The sequence below is a fragment of the Asterias rubens genome, chromosome 6 (assembly GCF_902459465.1).
Source record: "Asterias rubens chromosome 6, eAstRub1.3, whole genome shotgun sequence".
In the NCBI taxonomy this organism is placed as follows: Eukaryota; Metazoa; Echinodermata; class Asteroidea; order Forcipulatida; family Asteriidae; genus Asterias; species Asterias rubens.
This window is the reverse complement of record NC_047067.1, coordinates 7616425-7634263: the sequence shown is the minus strand read 5'-3', so window position 1 is coordinate 7634263 and position 17839 is coordinate 7616425. Positions and strand designations below refer to the sequence as shown.

At 38.0% G+C, this 17839-nt stretch overlaps 1 protein-coding gene across 2 annotated transcripts in view; it reads left to right on the top strand.

Moving 5' to 3' along the window:
* LOC117291184 (myosin light chain kinase, smooth muscle-like) overlaps nucleotides 1–17637 on the top strand; it is a 99423-nt gene extending 81786 nt beyond the window's left edge. Inside the window, exons 21-28 of one of the 2 annotated variants that reach the window (XM_033772763.1) lie at nucleotides 7231–7509; nucleotides 7803–8144; nucleotides 8471–8564; nucleotides 8752–8952; nucleotides 9418–9759; nucleotides 10286–10438; nucleotides 11221–11344; nucleotides 15633–17637. In XM_033772763.1, coding sequence (XP_033628654.1) covers nucleotides 7231–7509; nucleotides 7803–8144; nucleotides 8471–8564; nucleotides 8752–8952; nucleotides 9418–9759; nucleotides 10286–10438; nucleotides 11221–11344; nucleotides 15633–16463 — 2366 coding nt within the window. In that variant the 3' untranslated portion in view covers nucleotides 16464–17637. Of the gene's footprint in view, nucleotides 1–7230; nucleotides 7510–7802; nucleotides 8145–8470; nucleotides 8565–8751; nucleotides 8953–9417; nucleotides 9760–10285; nucleotides 10439–11220; nucleotides 11345–12771; nucleotides 13197–15632 lie in introns of those variants that run through there. The other variant, XM_033772764.1, reaches the window with a different exon arrangement.
* The last annotated feature ends 202 nt before the right edge of the window (nucleotides 17638–17839 follow it).

Genomic DNA, 17839 nt, shown 5'->3' with positions numbered 1-17839 from the left:
TGTTTAACCTCGTTTTGGAGTGTTTACTTATAACAGCTTAGGATTAGAATTTTCTGGGGTTTTTTTTTCATAAAAAGGTTCGTGTGACTATGTTTTTTTTGTTTTTTTTTAGCTATATAATAACCCCCAATGTGCAATGTGTCTGTTCTTGAGAAATGCCATGACGGTTAAACCGACTGCAACCAACAGGGCGCAAACTATGAATAGTATAGACCTGTGTTGGGGTGTGGCATTTTTGTCAGGTTCCCCCATCCCACTTCCATGTTCTGTACACAAATACTTACGGTCGTTCTTCATATCATTTCTTAAGAAGGAACCAGACTATTTCCGATCTCCAGCCTCGTTTTGGGTTACATTGATTGAATGTGCATGGGTAAAAGTAAGATGGCCAAACCATGGGTCTTCAAGATTCGCCCATAAATCCCAATCAGCGGAATGATAAGAAGAAACTATAAATAAATAGTAAACTTGCGGGTACAACCATGTGTACCCGCAAGTTGACTTTTAAATGTAAAGTTTCTTCCTATTTCTCCACATCATGCCAAGCTTCAAATAATACACGATAATTACTCAATTTAATCATCGTGTTTTTCCCGTGGCTTGTGATATCTTTAAAAGAATTTGGTACCCTTTGTAGATCAAGTGTTTTGACCATGACATGAATCCATACTCACTGTGATTGAAGATGTATGTAAATGATTTACCTGCAGAAGTTTCAGCTTCAATAGTCGTCAAGTTATGAGAAAGAAAAATAAGTAAAAATCACAGAGCAATGTTTTCAGGAGAGATGCGTAAATCCGTTTTACATGCTAAACTAATTTTCGTGAGATTGTTTTACAAAAACTATTGTAATAGCACCTCAGCAAGTAATTCTTCAAGGGAAACTTTACACCACCATTATCTTGAAACCGTGTAAAATAATGTAAAATTCTGTAGAAGTTTGTGTTTTGTGTCGTACAAAAAGTACTTGAACCCTTTAAATCCCCGTGTTATCCCAACAGTCGTCACTGATTGGTTTAATTGATGTGACTGCACTGGAGCGGCAGGCGTTATGTTGTATTATAGTAGTGGGATCAGACATATTACATTATAATACAATCATCTGTAAGTTCACTTTCTCCCAGTCAGCTGTACTACTTTACCGCGAACCGTAGTGTCTCAACTTCCCTAAAAAAAACTAAAACTTCCCTAAAAATTATGTATTTGTTTTTAATTCAAGTCAACATTTATTTCATACACTCGTCTCAAGATATAACATAATATGCAAAATATTACACAGATAAGCAGAATTATAAGCACAGAGGATGTAGAGAAAATAGTTAATAAACACACTAAAATAAAGAAAGTATGAGACTTTGAAGCTGGAAGTATGAGTTGCTCTACTTACCGTGAACCGGGTCAGTATTTGAGTGCGGGAGAAAAGGACTTTGGCTTGTCGTATTCAAGGGAAAAAGGAACAATTAGGCAAACAAACAAACAAACACACAACAACAAACAAACAAGCAAACAAACACTTTTTTGACTTTTCAAATGGAACTTTATTGCTTAAAACAATCTTAAAACAATATACAAATGAAGAGCTGTTCCATTGAATTTACAACAAACACATAATTACTTAAGACAAACAAAAAAACAAACAACAACAAAAAACAAGCACCACAAACAACTGCAAACGAAACAATGTAAACATTGCCGGTCTTTTTCGTGGATTCATATTACACAGAAACACAACTCCTTAAACGTTGTTTAAAAAAAAATAAAAAATTATCGAGCACCATTACTGATGTACAGTAGTGATAACGGCCTATTTGCCTATATTGTACCATCATGCTTAAATTGTGCCATCATAATTCGCCAAATCGAAATCACTGCTGTGGGTTAAATACAGATCTCCGGGGAGATAATATTCTACCCTCCATGTGTGTTTTACTTAACATTTTTGCCGTAATAGAAATAAAACTATGACAATGATTGAGCGGAATTCCTATGACGCCTTAGGGTATAACCTTTTTCGCGTTGTAAACGGCGCCTGTAATTCGTATTATTTCCTCCGGGTATTGACACGTTGGTGTCACCCAACAGCATACGTGCAATAACCTACCCGGGTGATATAAATGTGGAGTTTTTAGGAATGTTTATTATTATTTATTTATTTTGCACTGGAGGTACGGTAGGCCTATATTAGGTAGACGAAAAATAATAAATTTGTCACAGAGATAAGAGGTGTGAAATTGGCGGCTCTGTAATTTAGGATACAGATATCGTTTTGAATATTGACTTTTACGTAAAATTTTATTTGATGTAGGGCGAACAGCAGTGCTGTTTATTTAGTTGTCATTTTTGTTTTCTTCAATGATAACACACTCCCAAGAAAATAAGAACCAAGCAGATCAAGACAACAAAATAAGGCTCATTAATTGGTATATGGGGCAATAAGCAAGCGATTAGAATGTTTCTACATTAGATTTTCACACTCGCCTAGATTGGGCATCCACAACTTCCGTGAATCGAGTTTCAAAATATCAAAACGTTTTATACAACAATTTGAAAAAAATATCTTTACTCGATTGAGTTTCAATTTTGCAGTGGTCTTATGCATTAGGGAAAGTTCAAATGAGCTCCTCTCTGCTTCAAGATACGAATTTTGTTTGCTTTTTGTTTGTTTTAATTTAAAAAAGTGTTTGATGAATGACATCAGTTCACCAATAAATCTCTTTCAGGATTCCATAACAAAAGTATCCAGAAAAGTACGAGTTAATGTTTGCAGAGGTTCTATGAGCTTCACTGTCGGATCCTGACTCAAAAAAGGAAGCAGAAAAGGAAGAGAAAAATCGATGAACCATCATGTTTATAACCCGAACCCCAGCTTCAAATTGGCCGACCCATCTACCCTGCGATGCATACAGTGCACGAACTCTTTCCTTCGTTCAATGATGTAATATAGATAGAGCATTGACGCCATACAAAACCCATTTCCAAATTGCCATAAGCCACAGTATGTTGCGCCGATGTGCGCCTTGTCACCGCCCCCCCCCCCCCTTCCCCTCAAGCTAGCAGTAGGTCATGACGAACATTGTGGGGTCCGCAGCAGAATGAGCTGAAAAATAGATCAATGAGCTGGGAATAAATTGCTGGGAATAAGATTTTACCTTTCACCATAAGCATTTTTATTTTAGATTAATTCAGCGTTGTTGTGGTTTGTAATCTTGTGTTGTTCCTATTCGTACGTCCCCTGTTTGTCCATTCGTCTTTGTATGTTCACAGGCTGATTACTACAAGCATCGGCTTATCAATTTCATTGACTGTACAAACCTTTTAACTACTCTGTTCGCTCTTTTCTGTAAAGCTCTGTTTTGACAATATTGAAATAAATGTGAATAATTTTGAAGCATGAATTCGCAATGGAAACGTTATAATTTTGGTTCAACCAATGTTAGAAAGAAAACTGTCTTAAGGAACAAGACGCCATAGACTAAACATTCATAATTGTACGAGCACTATACACAATATAATCCATTGTGAGGTATGGTGGACATAAAACCAGGATACTATAGGTTTTTTCGGTCAAATTAAGAAAATGAGCAGCCAATTTCATTTTCATGCGTTCGAGTTAAAGCAGTTTTGCCTCTCCAGTTGTTACTGCGTTTCAAATTCAGAATTCGGCCATTCAATTTCATTTTGAGTCGAGTCAAATTCCTTTAACACTCTGTTCAATTAAGCGTATCGTCAGTCTTTTTCGTGACACACACACCTCAAGAAGCGTCTGCGAATTTGAATGCTGCTTTGGTTAATTGTTAAATTGAATGATTATTTTGTTAAATCGAATGACGCAACATTACATTTGATTAATCATAACACGAAATCGAATGACCCTTTTCACTAGCATTTGATTTCGCGCGAAATAGAAAAAGCTTGGTGCATAAACTGGCTGCTCGAAATTGACCGAGAAAACCTATATTAGGTTTGGATAAGTTTGTCTGTAGACATCCAAACCAAACAGTGCACTACTGCAGTGTTCACCATTTCTCATTAAAGGCTATAATAAAATTGCATCTTACAGCACAAACGCCCCATCACACCAGGGTTGAAATGAAAGATGCTACACTCATTTTATTATATTTCTGAGCGAGCATGTAAATCATTCCATGACCATCTGTCGAGAGAGTGGCACATTTTAAACGTCCACGCGCTCCACTGGGCACCCATTTCGCGCCCTTTTCTTTAATAGCAGACGACGATGCACTTTGTAATATCGTGAAATGAGAAAAAGAGTGACTCTTGCACAGCAAGCTAAAAGACGCATGCTGATAGAGCTCCGAACCCTGGGAATTGTATCGGTCGAATAGACATACTGGGTCTTATGGTTAATTTCAAAGTGGGAATGAAATGTTGGATTCTTTTAAGCTCGCGATGTAAGCCCTTGCTATTCAAAATAATGCTGACATAACACAATCACATTGATCGCAAATGATCCCTTTTATGCAAGCATTTATTATCACTAACATAGCAACATTAGTCAATTGCTTTATGCGCCTGTTCATATCGTGGGAGACCTTTGGGAATGCCAGGTGGCAGCAGATTTATCCATGTTAAATTTGTGGCTGCGGCTGTTGCTAAGGATATTGGTAAGTGCATCCTATACTCTATGCCTGTTAACGTGAAGGTCAAGCCGAAGCCAAGGCCTCTATTTCGGATATGGCCTTGCAGCTAACAGTTTTCGGAAATGTGCGCATGCTCAGAGCTTCGTAAACGAAATGAAATTTATGTGGTATATCTGCTGCCCCAGCGCTCTAAAAGTAACACATTCAAAGTTAGACTGTGATGGGCCCCTGTCTTTACTCGAAGAATGACGTCAGATGTTCAGGCTAATTCAAAGTAGACTCTGATACAGTCGAGTCTGGTGCATTGTCCATTCTTAAGTACCATAGGTCCATGCTAATAACTTCACAACTTAAGGCGAACGTCCTACTTGGGGCAAGTCTATATTCAAAGAAACTTAACTCTGAAGAATCTTTCGCTACGAAAACGATGTGGAAACATTACAATGATGCTGATCCTGGTAGTTAGAGCTTACCCGCATGATGCCAAATTATTCACAATCACAAATTAATCTTATTTTTGCCTAATTTGTGTTCTAGATAAAACACATGCACCAGTTGCTATCGAAGTTGGTTCCAAAAGACCTAGTTCTGTTAAAATATCTCACAGTTTGAAATAGTCTCTCGTGATATTTTCTATTTTTAAAGCGAATCATTACAATGTGACATGCTCGTCTCGCAACTAATTTGTTATTTTAATCTGGATTATGCATCACATCTGAACCGCAGTGTTTGGAAGCTTAGTTTCTATGCTTTGTGGTTATTTTTAATTTGTTTTCCCTCCCTGTGTTCATCCGACCAATAACGTACAGGAGTCATACTGTGCTTCGATATGATCAGCACTTCAAAGCATAATGTATATGCAGCATCCTGTCAGATATAAAAGCTAATATGCTGTGCAACGACATATCTTGATTCTACTGTTGTAGTATTATGTCTAACTTGCCGATTGTGTTGCCGATTTACTTTGCCGACTTTGAAGACATTTTTTATATTTCTACTTCTTGCCCAGTACTTACATTTGTTTTTGTTTTTGTTGTGTTAAAATGTACATTGAAATGTTAAGATGGCTTTAAAGAAACATATATAATATTTTAGACAGCAGTATTTGTAAAACTAACACCAAATTGTTATAATGGGAAAATATTGCTTAGCCGAGGCAGGTTACCAGACAAATTACATGTCATTTACATTGTATATACTGGTGCCCTGCTACTATTTTGCTTAGTAACTGTGAGTGTTACCAATATCCATTTGGACTCGTGCTTGTGCAAACGTTATACGTCATGGGGTTAAAACTAAGTTGACTGGATTGGCTTTTTCGTTGAAATTTATTAACATCATTGAGTTTTACAAACGAAAAAAAACTTGTTTCAATCCCCAAAAGCTCTTATTAACTTGCATCCCGAACAAAAAACCTACACAAAAATGAAAAACAGAAGAAAAAAAGAGATTTTTTGAATGTGTCCACAATCCCATGGTACTTGATTATATATCTGGGAGTTTGATATTTCAGCCCGTAACAAGGGTAAATACCCTCCCTCCTGAATCCAGCCATGATTGGAAAGATTAGCTGGTGTTTCCATCCGGTTAATTAAAGTCTGCGACTGGACTGTACACCCCAAAACACATATACAGAAATTTAAGCAAATTGAGAAATGGCTGACACTGAGTTGCCGACAGGTGAAGGGGGTAAATCTCCTGGGCGGGAAGGGGATATAGATGGAGATAACACTGGATCAGAACGTGAAGACACCGGATGTATAGTCTGCCGACCAAATTTAAGAAAGTGGCTTAACCGAAATAATCGGATTCCAAACACCCCCCCCCCTCCTCCCCGTGAGCCCATGGCATATTAACCCCGCCTATATTTTTCAGGGAACCACAGTGTTCAACGACACTTGCAGTTCACATAATTGCATTGAACCAGATAGATTGCTCTGGGTGCAAACTGTATTTAATCTTGAAGTACTAAATGGTTCTATTTCAATGCATGATATCTTAAAGGTGTTATTCATCATTGATTTGTGGGGAAATTGGAGTCCATTTAAATGCTCTAATACACACCATAAATTGAACTAATACTAATGGTGGATTGTTGTGTCATTAATAGATTCTGTGTACTATTTCTGCTTTGTAATGATGCCCAGGGTTATAAAGAGTGATATGGGGCAGATGGAAATATTGCCACGATAGGAACAATTACAGTTTGTATAATTGTTTATTTATTTATTCAATCGTGCCCAGCCATGCATTTAGCTCATGCAAAGTGACAGCATACTATAGGCTTATGTATATGTATGGTTTCAAACTACATCTGTGCTCTTTTTCTTTATAAGTAATGTGTTTCATTATCATTAAAATTAACAAAAATACTCAGGTTATTTTGTGAAATGCTGCTGCATCAAAAGATCAATAAAAGTACAGATGTTGCGCATAGCTTCAACGAGAAATAAATATAATTGCACTATTTTTTTTGTTTCCAGATCTACACACAATTCCTCTTTAATAATCCAATCTGCAAAGCAAAACTAAATCATCTGATAGAAGACAAGTATATTTCTCCTTATGTTTATTTCTCATTCCCTCTCTCCCCCTCTCTCTCTCTCTCTCTCTCTCTCTCTCTAAACAGTGCCGGCCAAAATCGAGTCAGGCCCCAAGAGCATCGAGGTCATCTCGGGTCAGACAGCCAGGATCTCCTGCGAGATTGCCGGCAGCCCAAACCCAGAAGTCACGTGGAGTAAGTACAGGAAGGAGGTTGAGGAGAGCGATCGGAAACAAATGGACGCGACGGAAAGTTCGGCAACCTTGACAATCCGTCAGGCGAGTGAAGAGGATGCCGGGAGATATACGATCAACGTGTGCAATGAGTTTGGGATGGATAGCTTTGAAATATCAGTCAGTGTAGTAGGTGAGTGAGATAATAGACCTTTTAATTGTTGATGGTTCATGGTTATGACCAAATTCAAAATTGTCTGTAAACTTTCAGTTAAATAAAATACCTCCAAAGATTTGGGAGTTGCTGCGAGATACCCTTAAAAGTTTCATTCGTAAACTCTCGGTTCTGACGTGATGATTTGGTGGAGGTTCCAACTATTTCAATAATAAAAAATAAAAAAAACCACTAACTGCTACCTTAGAGAAGGCTGTTGAAGACACAATTTAGAGAGTGACAATCAAATGTTAATTTGTTTTTACAACCAGATAAACCAGACCCACCCTCCGGGAATCCAACAGCTTCTGACGTCACCAGTACCTCGTTGACCCTGTCATGGTCGGTCGTCTCGTACGACGGTGGCAGCCGCATCATTGGTTACGTCATCGAGATGTGTCGTGCAGACGATGACAACAAGTGGCAACCTCTGACCTCAACCACCCACACGTCACACGTCATCACTGACCTGCAACCGGAAGTGGAGTATCTGTTCCGGGTCAGTGCAGAGAACGTGCACGGTATCAGCGAGCCGAGCCAAGTGTCGGACCCGGTGCTGACTGTTGACGAAGCCCCGCGTGTGAAAGAGGAGAAGCATAGTGGCGAGTCTGATGGTGAGTCTTGCCGAAACCCCGAAACCAGCATCACCAGTAAAACACACGTTTTTTTAAATATCTGACGGAGCCTAAACCCAGCCCTAGACCAAGCTCGAGCCTTGGTTTCGAAAACGGCCTATGTTAAAACGTTTATGTATAGTGTCTAACGATTAACTTTTTTTCGCTTTGGATTCGTTTTTTCTCCCTTTCATATGTTTACATATTTTCATGTAATTCAGATGTAAATTGTAAGTAGGATCAACCATAGAGTAAGATTGCAGTCTTTTTGTTTAAAAGTGTTGAGCGTTCGGCAGTAAGCAGTACTCACAATTAATTTGTTGCAGATGACATTGACGAATTTATCGTACACGGTGACGTCACGATACGAACTGACAAGGAGGTCGGCGACCTTTACAACATCAAGGAACAAGTTGGCAAGTACGTAACGATACGTCATCATGATCAAAATGGTGTTATTTTTTCTTCTTAACTTTTACAAATAATGCACGTATTAACGAACACAGAACCAAGACCTCTTTTGGTTTTATTCCACCATGCAAAGTTTGAAACTCCACCCAAATGTATTTCTACCATTATCATAACTATTTCATATTGTTACCGACAGAGGGCGTTTCGGCGTTGTGTACCGCTGCATTGAGAAAGCAACCGGCAAGACGTTTGCCGCCAAATTCATCAAGACGAAACCGTCCGATCGAGAGTCTGTGCGATCCGAAATCCGGATCATGAACGAACTGCACCATCCAAAGCTGCTACAGTGTGTAGATGCCTTTGAAGTACCCAAGCAAATCATTATGGTCATGGAATTGTAAGTTGTGTCCCCTGGGGTTTAATCATTTACAGGGTTTTGGTACTTTTTGTAGGACACAAAACACACACAGTGCCCACAGATTTACGTTAAACTTACACAGTTTGAAGATAGTGATGGTAGAGAGCCTCATTTAAAATATTACTTGTTGATGTGCTGTAGTTTTGGGGAAATGAGTAAAACAAAGCACGATAAATATTTTAAACTTTCAACTTTTAAAGTGTGCGCTTTGCAGTCTGTAAGCAGATTATTTTCGAGAGAACAAACTTGTGTTATAAATGAAATCGATGTTCACTAATTCTTTGAGGATAGTCAACATTGATGACATGTCATGCTAAATAACAACGCTGAAACTTCTACAGGTTTTATCTTCTTTCAAAGTGAGTACATATTCATGTTATGGCCAAAATCTTGTTTACAAAAAACTTCAAACCGTCTAAAACTCAATTAAATGTCTTCTTTCAGCATTGCTGGTGGTGAACTCTTCGAGCGTGTCATCGACGACGACTTCGTCCTAACCGAGAAGGACGCCATTAAATTCATGCGTCAAATCTGCGCAGGCGTTCACTACATGCACGACCAGAACATTCTCCACCTCGATCTCAAACCTGAGAACGTGATGTGTGTGGACACACACGGCTGCCGTATCAAGCTGATCGACTTCGGCCTGGCCCGGAAGTTCGACCCGACCAAGAACACAAAGGTCATGTTTGGCACACCGGAGTTTGTTGCACCGGAAGTGATTAACTACGAACTGATTGGCTATGCAACCGACTTGTGGAGTATTGGCGTTATCTGTTACATTTTGTAAGAATTAAAAATACACCCCTATATTTAAATGTATTTATCTTTTTAATATCCAAAATGTGTTGTTTAGTTTTCAAATCTCTTTTATTTCTGAAGAAACATACAATTTTCTTAAGCGATTTGGATAATATATATATTTTATGTAGATCGCAAAATCTCTTGTCATTTAGTGCTTTAATATTGGTTCAAAGTTATTTAGAAAGAGGTAATTTTCCACTAAAATATTTAAAAACTTCATGCCTGAAGCCTTTTAAGGTATCTGAAAGCACACAAATTTGTGCAACAAGGGTGTTTTTTCTTTCATTACTCTTTTGCAACTTCGATGACTAATTTAGCCTAAATTTTCACAGTTGTTATTTATGCATGTTGGGATACACCAAGTGAGAATTATCGTCTTTACCAAAGGTGTCTAGTGCCTTTAATAATTCGTCAAACTTGTACTCAACTATGTGATGACATTTAAACTAAACAGAGCCGTATGTTGTAAAAATTTAGACTCATGTTCCTGAGTGTGTTCCTCTGACAGGTTGAGTGGACTGTCTCCGTTCATGGGAGACAACGACGCAGAGACCCTCAGTAACGTCACGCTGGCCGAGTGGGACTTCGACGATGAGGCTTTCGACGATATCTCAGAAGAATCTAAAGATTTCATTGAAAAACTACTCATCAAGAGAAAGGAGTAAGTTCAACTCAAAGTAGAAATTCTCCACCAGATATATCACATTTACTGAATAAATCAAACAATATAAACTAGAATCGAGAGAAACACAGGTTGTCTTTGCTGTTTTTAAGGAGAGAAATTAAATAATACAAAATATTTTGCATTATGTACAATGAATGTGTAAAAAAAGGAGGGGTTTTGTAAACAATTAAGAAAATGCGACCAAAGATTGTCCACATAGTTTTACAGCTTCTTAAAGAAAAGGTTTCTGAAATGTGCGATCCAAAGACTTTTTACTAAACATTGGGTTGTTTTTTTTTTTTGGGGGGGGGGGCGATTAACACAATTTAGGGGTTAATAAAAATCGGTTTATCAAAGGGTTTTTGCAATCAGCAAGCGAAATAAAATAAGTAACTGTGTTTCGAGCCTTCAAATGCTATTAAAAGCACTTGAAGACTTTGACTTTGACACTTTAAGACGGAAATTATTTCTCTTGAGGACTGGTTCTGATATGACATTAATATTCAGCTTTTTTTTTGAAACCTCAAATTCATTTGTTTAAGAAAACAATGTACGGTGCTTATAATTACTTTTGTCACTTGTCAAAAATAAGTAAGTGTCTTCAAAAAGACCTAAACTTTGACACTTTCAGACGAAAAAATGTTCTCTTGAGTACTGCTCTCGATAACCTCACATTTGTATCTTTAAGGAAACAAAATACGTGTGTATAATTACTTTTGTCAGTTGTCCATAAACATTGATATTTATGCCTGGAATATTTTTTGTTTTCCTTTTACCAGAAAGCGAATGGAGGTGACTGAATGTCTTCAACACACTTGGCTTAACAAAGATATTAAGACAATGAAAGCAACACAGCTGTCTACAGCCAAACTCAAGAAGTTTGTGGCTAGACGCAGGTGGCAGGTAAATAATACAGCAGTGTGTCTTTGCGGACTGCATTACGCAGGTTGCTTACTTGTGAATATAATGTAAAACCAAGGTTGCCAGGATGACGGATTGTGCTGGAAATACACACTATCCGGATGCATTTTTTGTTTATGTAGTATAGATTTGCCATCCTCAAAAAAATTCAAGACTTGTTTTAAGGATTCCCTTTTTTAAATCGATTTAGAAGAAAAGAAATTCCCAACTGAAAAGCACTAAGACAGTGGCACAGTGGTAATTTTGATGGACAGAAAATAGATTGCTTTCCGGATATGTTGTGGTTAACCAAAAGGGTGTGGTTCGATGTAATACACAGAGCTCCAGTAATGCTTGTGTCCCTTGAGATTCTGCTACTCATTTAATGGGAAATTAACATGGGCTTGAGGAGGATAATTCAAAAGAGGGCGCTATCAGAAGAAGTTTGTACACATTTTGCCATATGAGGGGACCATAGTTTTTGGGGAGGACACCAGAGAATCTTCTGGCACACCATACCACTTCTGCTGGATAGAAAACCATCTACCAGAAAACTAACTGAAATAGTATTGGAAAACGACAATAAATTGCCATATTTTTACCACAAAAAACCTTTTCAGGGATCGAGTATTTAAAAATGGATGAGTACTTAACAAACTGCCAACTTTTATTCTGTTAAATAATAAATGTGGTTATTTCGTAATGCCAACGTTAATATAACTACTTTACAGAATATAACAACCACTGATTTATGTTATTGCAAATTATTTGTATTTGCCTCATTAAAGTCTCAACTTACAGGATCTGTCAGTGGCTGTCCAGAAGTTGAAAATGGAAGGGAGGCCGAAACATCACAGCACATCCCATCCCACCCTCGCACAGCCCTCTCACCTGCTGCCCCCCCCCCCCAACCTATTTCCAACACCATCCCCTCCCTTTAAATACACTGGACAAGTTTGGTAATTGTCAAAGACCAGTATGAAGAAAATAACAAAAATATCTGTGAAAACTTTGACTCAATTGGTTATCGAAGTTGAACAAGAATAATGAAAGAAAAACAACAGAAAAACTGTTGCACAAACTTGTGTACTTTAAGACGCATAGTAAAAGGCTCCAGGCCTGAAATATTTGAGTGAAAAGTTACCCCCTTTCTCAAAAACGTTACTTCCAGAAGGAGCCGTTTCTCACAATGTTTTATATTATCAACAGCTCTCCATTGCTTGTTGCCAAATGTTTATGCTGACAACTATTTTGATTAATTACCAACAGTGTCCAGTGCTTTTCCACCTCTCTTAACGTAATGACCTAGCGTTGTAAGTGTACTGTGTCCACTGTTAATATACCTAACATTTGTAACGTGCTTTAGTAAGCCCAAGTATGAGGATTTAAGCTCTCTGTCTTTGTTCCTGGTCATTTACCTTTTTCATCAGGTTGAGGCTTTGGAGTGACTTTCCCCCAATTCCAACGAGTCCAAGGCAAGTCCGACACATTCTTGAGGAGCCAGACTAAAAACTGTTGCTGTGGAACGTTATTAACAAAATTACTCTCTCAACTTGAATGAGTTCAACAACTCGAGAGTTCTAACCTAACCTCATTATTTTATCATTTTATTAACGTGTGTTTTCAGTAGATTCGATTTCTGTTTATTACCCCCACTTTTCTTTTATAACACCGAAAGCCGTCCGCACCTCAAATCATGAAATGCTACGTTTGCCTGGAAAACTTTATGTTCGGTTATGTTGAAGATTTATTTATGCGATGAAATATTATTTTGAGAATGCAAATAATTTGGGTATAGAATATACATTGTTAAATTTATATCTATTATATCGTTGCGGTACCCACCGCCAAAACACAGGATTCAAACTGCCTCTAGCTACCGGGCAATCTCGGTAGGCTAGTTGGTAAGACACTGCTCTAGAGTTGCAAGGGTCGTGGGTTCGAATCCCACCTGAGTAACATGCCTGTGATATTTTTTTCAAAGGACTCGGGAAAGTACTGAGCATACAGTGCTTACACACATCGGTGTATTGGTGAAAACCAAAATGAATATAAATTTGTATGTCTTATCTAGACGCGAGATATCATGATCAACTGATTAAGACTTAAAGCTAATTTGGTTCTAACTATGCTGGAAGTCTGAATTAATTCTGATTTATCATGTAGGAACTTCTGAAATAGCATCTTTTCCAAGTTTTATAATAAGCTTTGTCTATTTAAGCTTTACTCTCAAACTTTTACCTAAAAAATGTACACCAAATTTGTTCGTTGAAAAAAAAACAAAAAAACGCTGTTCCCTCTATAGTATAATTACATTTTGCTTCCGTTTGATTTAATTTTTGAATGCATCGCTAATATGAGATTGAACTAATCCATCCTGAAAATTGTGACCCTTCCCCTGAAAAAAGGCCAACAAAAACCACAAAAATAATGCTCATAATGTTGTTCTATCTCGCTGATGATACCAATACAATTCGATTCAACTTCACCTCTACAGCGGTATTATAATACAGTAAAAATGAACTTTATAACAAATCAAACTTTTGGAATTGGCCACCCCCCCACCCCCCCCACCCCCACCCCCCCCCCCCACACCCCCCTGTTTTAAGCCTGTGTACCCCAACGCACATCACAGTTTGGGCTGAATGCATGAATCACAAATGATTGAAAATTAACAGCAAAACCGGGGAAATAAAGCACTGACACACAACTTGCTTACAAAAACCGTTTTGCCACCTGAGTGATATAGGATACATATCATTGATAATCATTTGGTTCTATTTTTTACACTTACTTTGAAAGGGTTGTGCTCGTAAAAACGTCGTTTTACTCTGAGTTTAAGCGTAAGTTGCTTGGAGATCATCTATCAATGACGCAAGTTGTAGAGTCAATTAACACTGGTAACAGCAGCGGCTCAATAGTTGCATTATATTTACGATAGGTGTCGCTTTGAGTACTCGAGTATTCTCCTCTTAATTCTCTATAGATAAAACTAACACCTACAATGTAGATGGTACTACCGTCGATGGTGCTTTACTGCAAACTTCTTATAGCTCCAAATTAGATATAGTGGTACATTTGCGAGTAATACAAAGCAGATTCAAACAAATTTTATACCCTTAGAGTTTCACTTGCAAGCAATGGTTGTTGGGAAAGAAAGGGAAAAAAACGAAACAAAAACTAATGATTGAAAACCCATGGCTTCCCGCAGACTGTGGCGTATGATTTCATGCTGTGTAGGCCTACGCCCTCAACGTAAACAATATACACAATTATGTACAAATGGTTCAAAATATACAATGTAACATGAGTGTACGGCAAACTGCAGTTAGATTACACCAAAAAGAAAGCTGAATGTATGTCTAATTAATAGCAAATGGTTGCACACATTAGTTTCCCAAAACGAAGACTTGAACATTATGTGATACATTTATATGGTAAATACCAATACAACTGTTGTAACAAACTTCGATTTACGTGTGGGAATCTCTTTCCAACTTACTATACTTGAATCATTCATTCTTATGTAGAAGTTTATATCCGATCTTGCTCTGCTTTTGCCTCCTTTAAAGATAGCGTTTTCATACTTGTATTTTAGTCAATAGATCTATTTCAGCTTTGTCTTTAACTCTACTGATCGTCAGTTTTAAAAAGAAAACTGCCTTTAAGTAATATTTTGCAAATTAGACCTTAATCGAAAACAAAAAAGAGCAGTAGCACGTTTACAAATATTTAGACTAAACCTTCTTTAGCCATTTTTTTTATTTCAGATATGATGGACACTGTGGGAGTGCGCTGTTTGGTTTGGGTGTACTACAGACTTACTCAAACCTAATAGTGTCATAGAATTGTGTCTATCATATCTCAAAATGGCTCACTATATAGCAAGTTAAATTTGCTTTAAGTTCAACAACTGTTTCACCATATCATTACACTCAAATTGCAACATTTGAAGCTTGTGCGGAAACTACACTTCAAGAAAATATTTCCTTTTCTGTTTGAAGTTGTCACTACATCAGTCTTTTAAATTCAACATTCTTAAATCATTCATTATGTCTTTCCATGGAAAACTTATAGGGACATTTTCAAATCGTCACTGTTCATATTAACGTCTATTAATAAGAGTGTATGACTGAATTTTATTTCTTTTGTTGATAGTAGCTTGCCAGCCTTATGTAAGCAAAGTAATGGATATGCATGTAGCTTGGCAGAAGAAAAGAAGCTGCTATTGGTTGACTTTCTTTGTCGCCACTTTTTTAAACGATCGTTTCTTTCTGTGTATATTTTACAGAAAACTACCACTGCAGTTAGGGCAATAGGTCGCATGGCTTCCCTAACGATGTTCGCTGGACTGAAAAAATCAGGCGACCAAGCTGGGGCTGCAATGCGTCCCGGTTCACCCACACATAGTCTCCTTAAGACAGCACTCAGGAAAGAAGCTGAAGACACCAAGAAAACCTCCCGTGTTCTTCACCTTGAGGAAGACGAGAACAATGGTGACTGTAGGGCAGAACGGGAGAACGATGATTTGCCTGTGAGAACTGATGCAAACGGTGGTAGTGCTAACACGGACAAAACTCTAAGTGGAGGTTTTCAAGCTAAACAGACAATTGATGATGTGAGAAAGGGAGTAAGTAGGGATCGTGGAATAGCAGAGCGTCTTAAAGACTCTAGTGACAATGAGGAGCAATTGCCTAGCGATCGCGAAGAGAAATCACGGAGTGCGGTCAACGGTTTCGTTAATAATCAGGACAAAGTAGACTCCGAGTCGTCCTCGAGCAGGATGCAAGCAGACGATTCGCCTGACGTTGCTAGGCGCAGTTTCCCGCCAAAATTCAGCAAGGATATCATCGACGCTATGGTGTTCGAAGGAGACTGTGCACGTTTCGACTGTCACATCGAAGGGGAACCGGAACCGGAAATCACGTGGTACCAGGACGACGAGGAACTCGACGAGAGCAGTCGGTTTCTGATGGAGTTTGACAGTGATGGCGTTTGTAGTCTTATAATCAAGAACGTCATCGAGGACGACGATGCAGAGTACATGGTTAAAGCGGTAAATACGGCTGGAGAAGCGTCTAGCGTAGCCGAGCTCATCGTACACGTCCCGGGTGCCCAATGATTCTAGTCCTGTTGAACAATCCGTCATATACATCCTCCAGTTTTAATTAGTCTTCCTGCAGCAGCTACACAGCCGTGCATCTCAACGGGCCATCAACACCGCCACCTATTTCGACGGCATCATTGCATGCCCATCTGGATGTAAATTCGTGGGTTTTCAGTGCTTTCTGTGGCCGTTAGCCTTTTTGAGTTATGGCGTACACTATATAGGTGTGCACTGTTTGGTTTGGGTGTACATGTATACAGACAAATTTGCCCAAAGCTAATAGTGTCCAACAGTATTGTGTCCACCATACATCATAATGTTGTTTTGCACCGTCTGCAATGTTGTCTGCTATACCCGGTAAACCCGGTATATATATATTTAACTTAGTGCCTACTTATTGTGTTGTAACAATACTGTAATATGACAACAAATGTAAACTTACCATAAAAACTGATTTATAAGTTCCATGATTAACATTAGACAAGTTGATTGGTCGTGATCCCAAGTGCACCGCACTGTTTCTTCTTCTTCTACATTACATAATAGAAAAATGTGTCAAGTTCTTTTTTTTTTGGGGGGGGGGGGGATGGGGGAGGCAACCACTTGCAGCTCTTTCGACAACTACTCTCAGAAGCCCCAAAATCTCTGTATATGCACTAGTGGTAATATAGAAACTGCAAAACATTATGCAAATCATTATTGTTTATTCCCCAAAAGGCTGAATAAATAACAATGTAATATTTAAACATAGAAACTCTCCTTTGAGATGACCCTTTTCCGAATAATTCAGACTGTAAATATTAGTCAAGTGTATTATAGTGGTTTTTTTTTTATAATTACAAATACTTTGAATATTGTAGTTAAACAAGACTTTAAAAAAAATATGTTCAGTTTATGATATCCTATATATGGTGAGACTCTCCTTTCAAGTTGGCTTCATACTTTATGGAATTTTTTTTTAAATATAATTCTTGTCAACGAGTTCGGTGCTGTCCTTTCAATTTCTGCATTTATATTGCGCATTAATATTTATAAGGAATAATAAATAACCAAAAGAAAGAGAATTATTATAACGTGAGGTCAACCAGATGTTACAAATCTGGTGTGATTCCGGAACGGTTAAAGCCATTGGACCCATTCGGTACAGAAAAAAAAAAAAAGTTCACAGATTTACAAATAACTTACAGGGTTTACAGAAGGTAGTGATGAAAGACTTCTCTTCAAATATTATTCCATGAAATGCTTTACTTTGTGAGAAAACAGTAAAACAATATCAATTGTCGATAGTAAACACATGTCATGACACTGCGAAACGCGCAGATACAAGGGTGGGTTGTCCCGTTATTTTCTTCCGACGTCGATGACCGATTGAGCCTAAATTTTCACTGGTT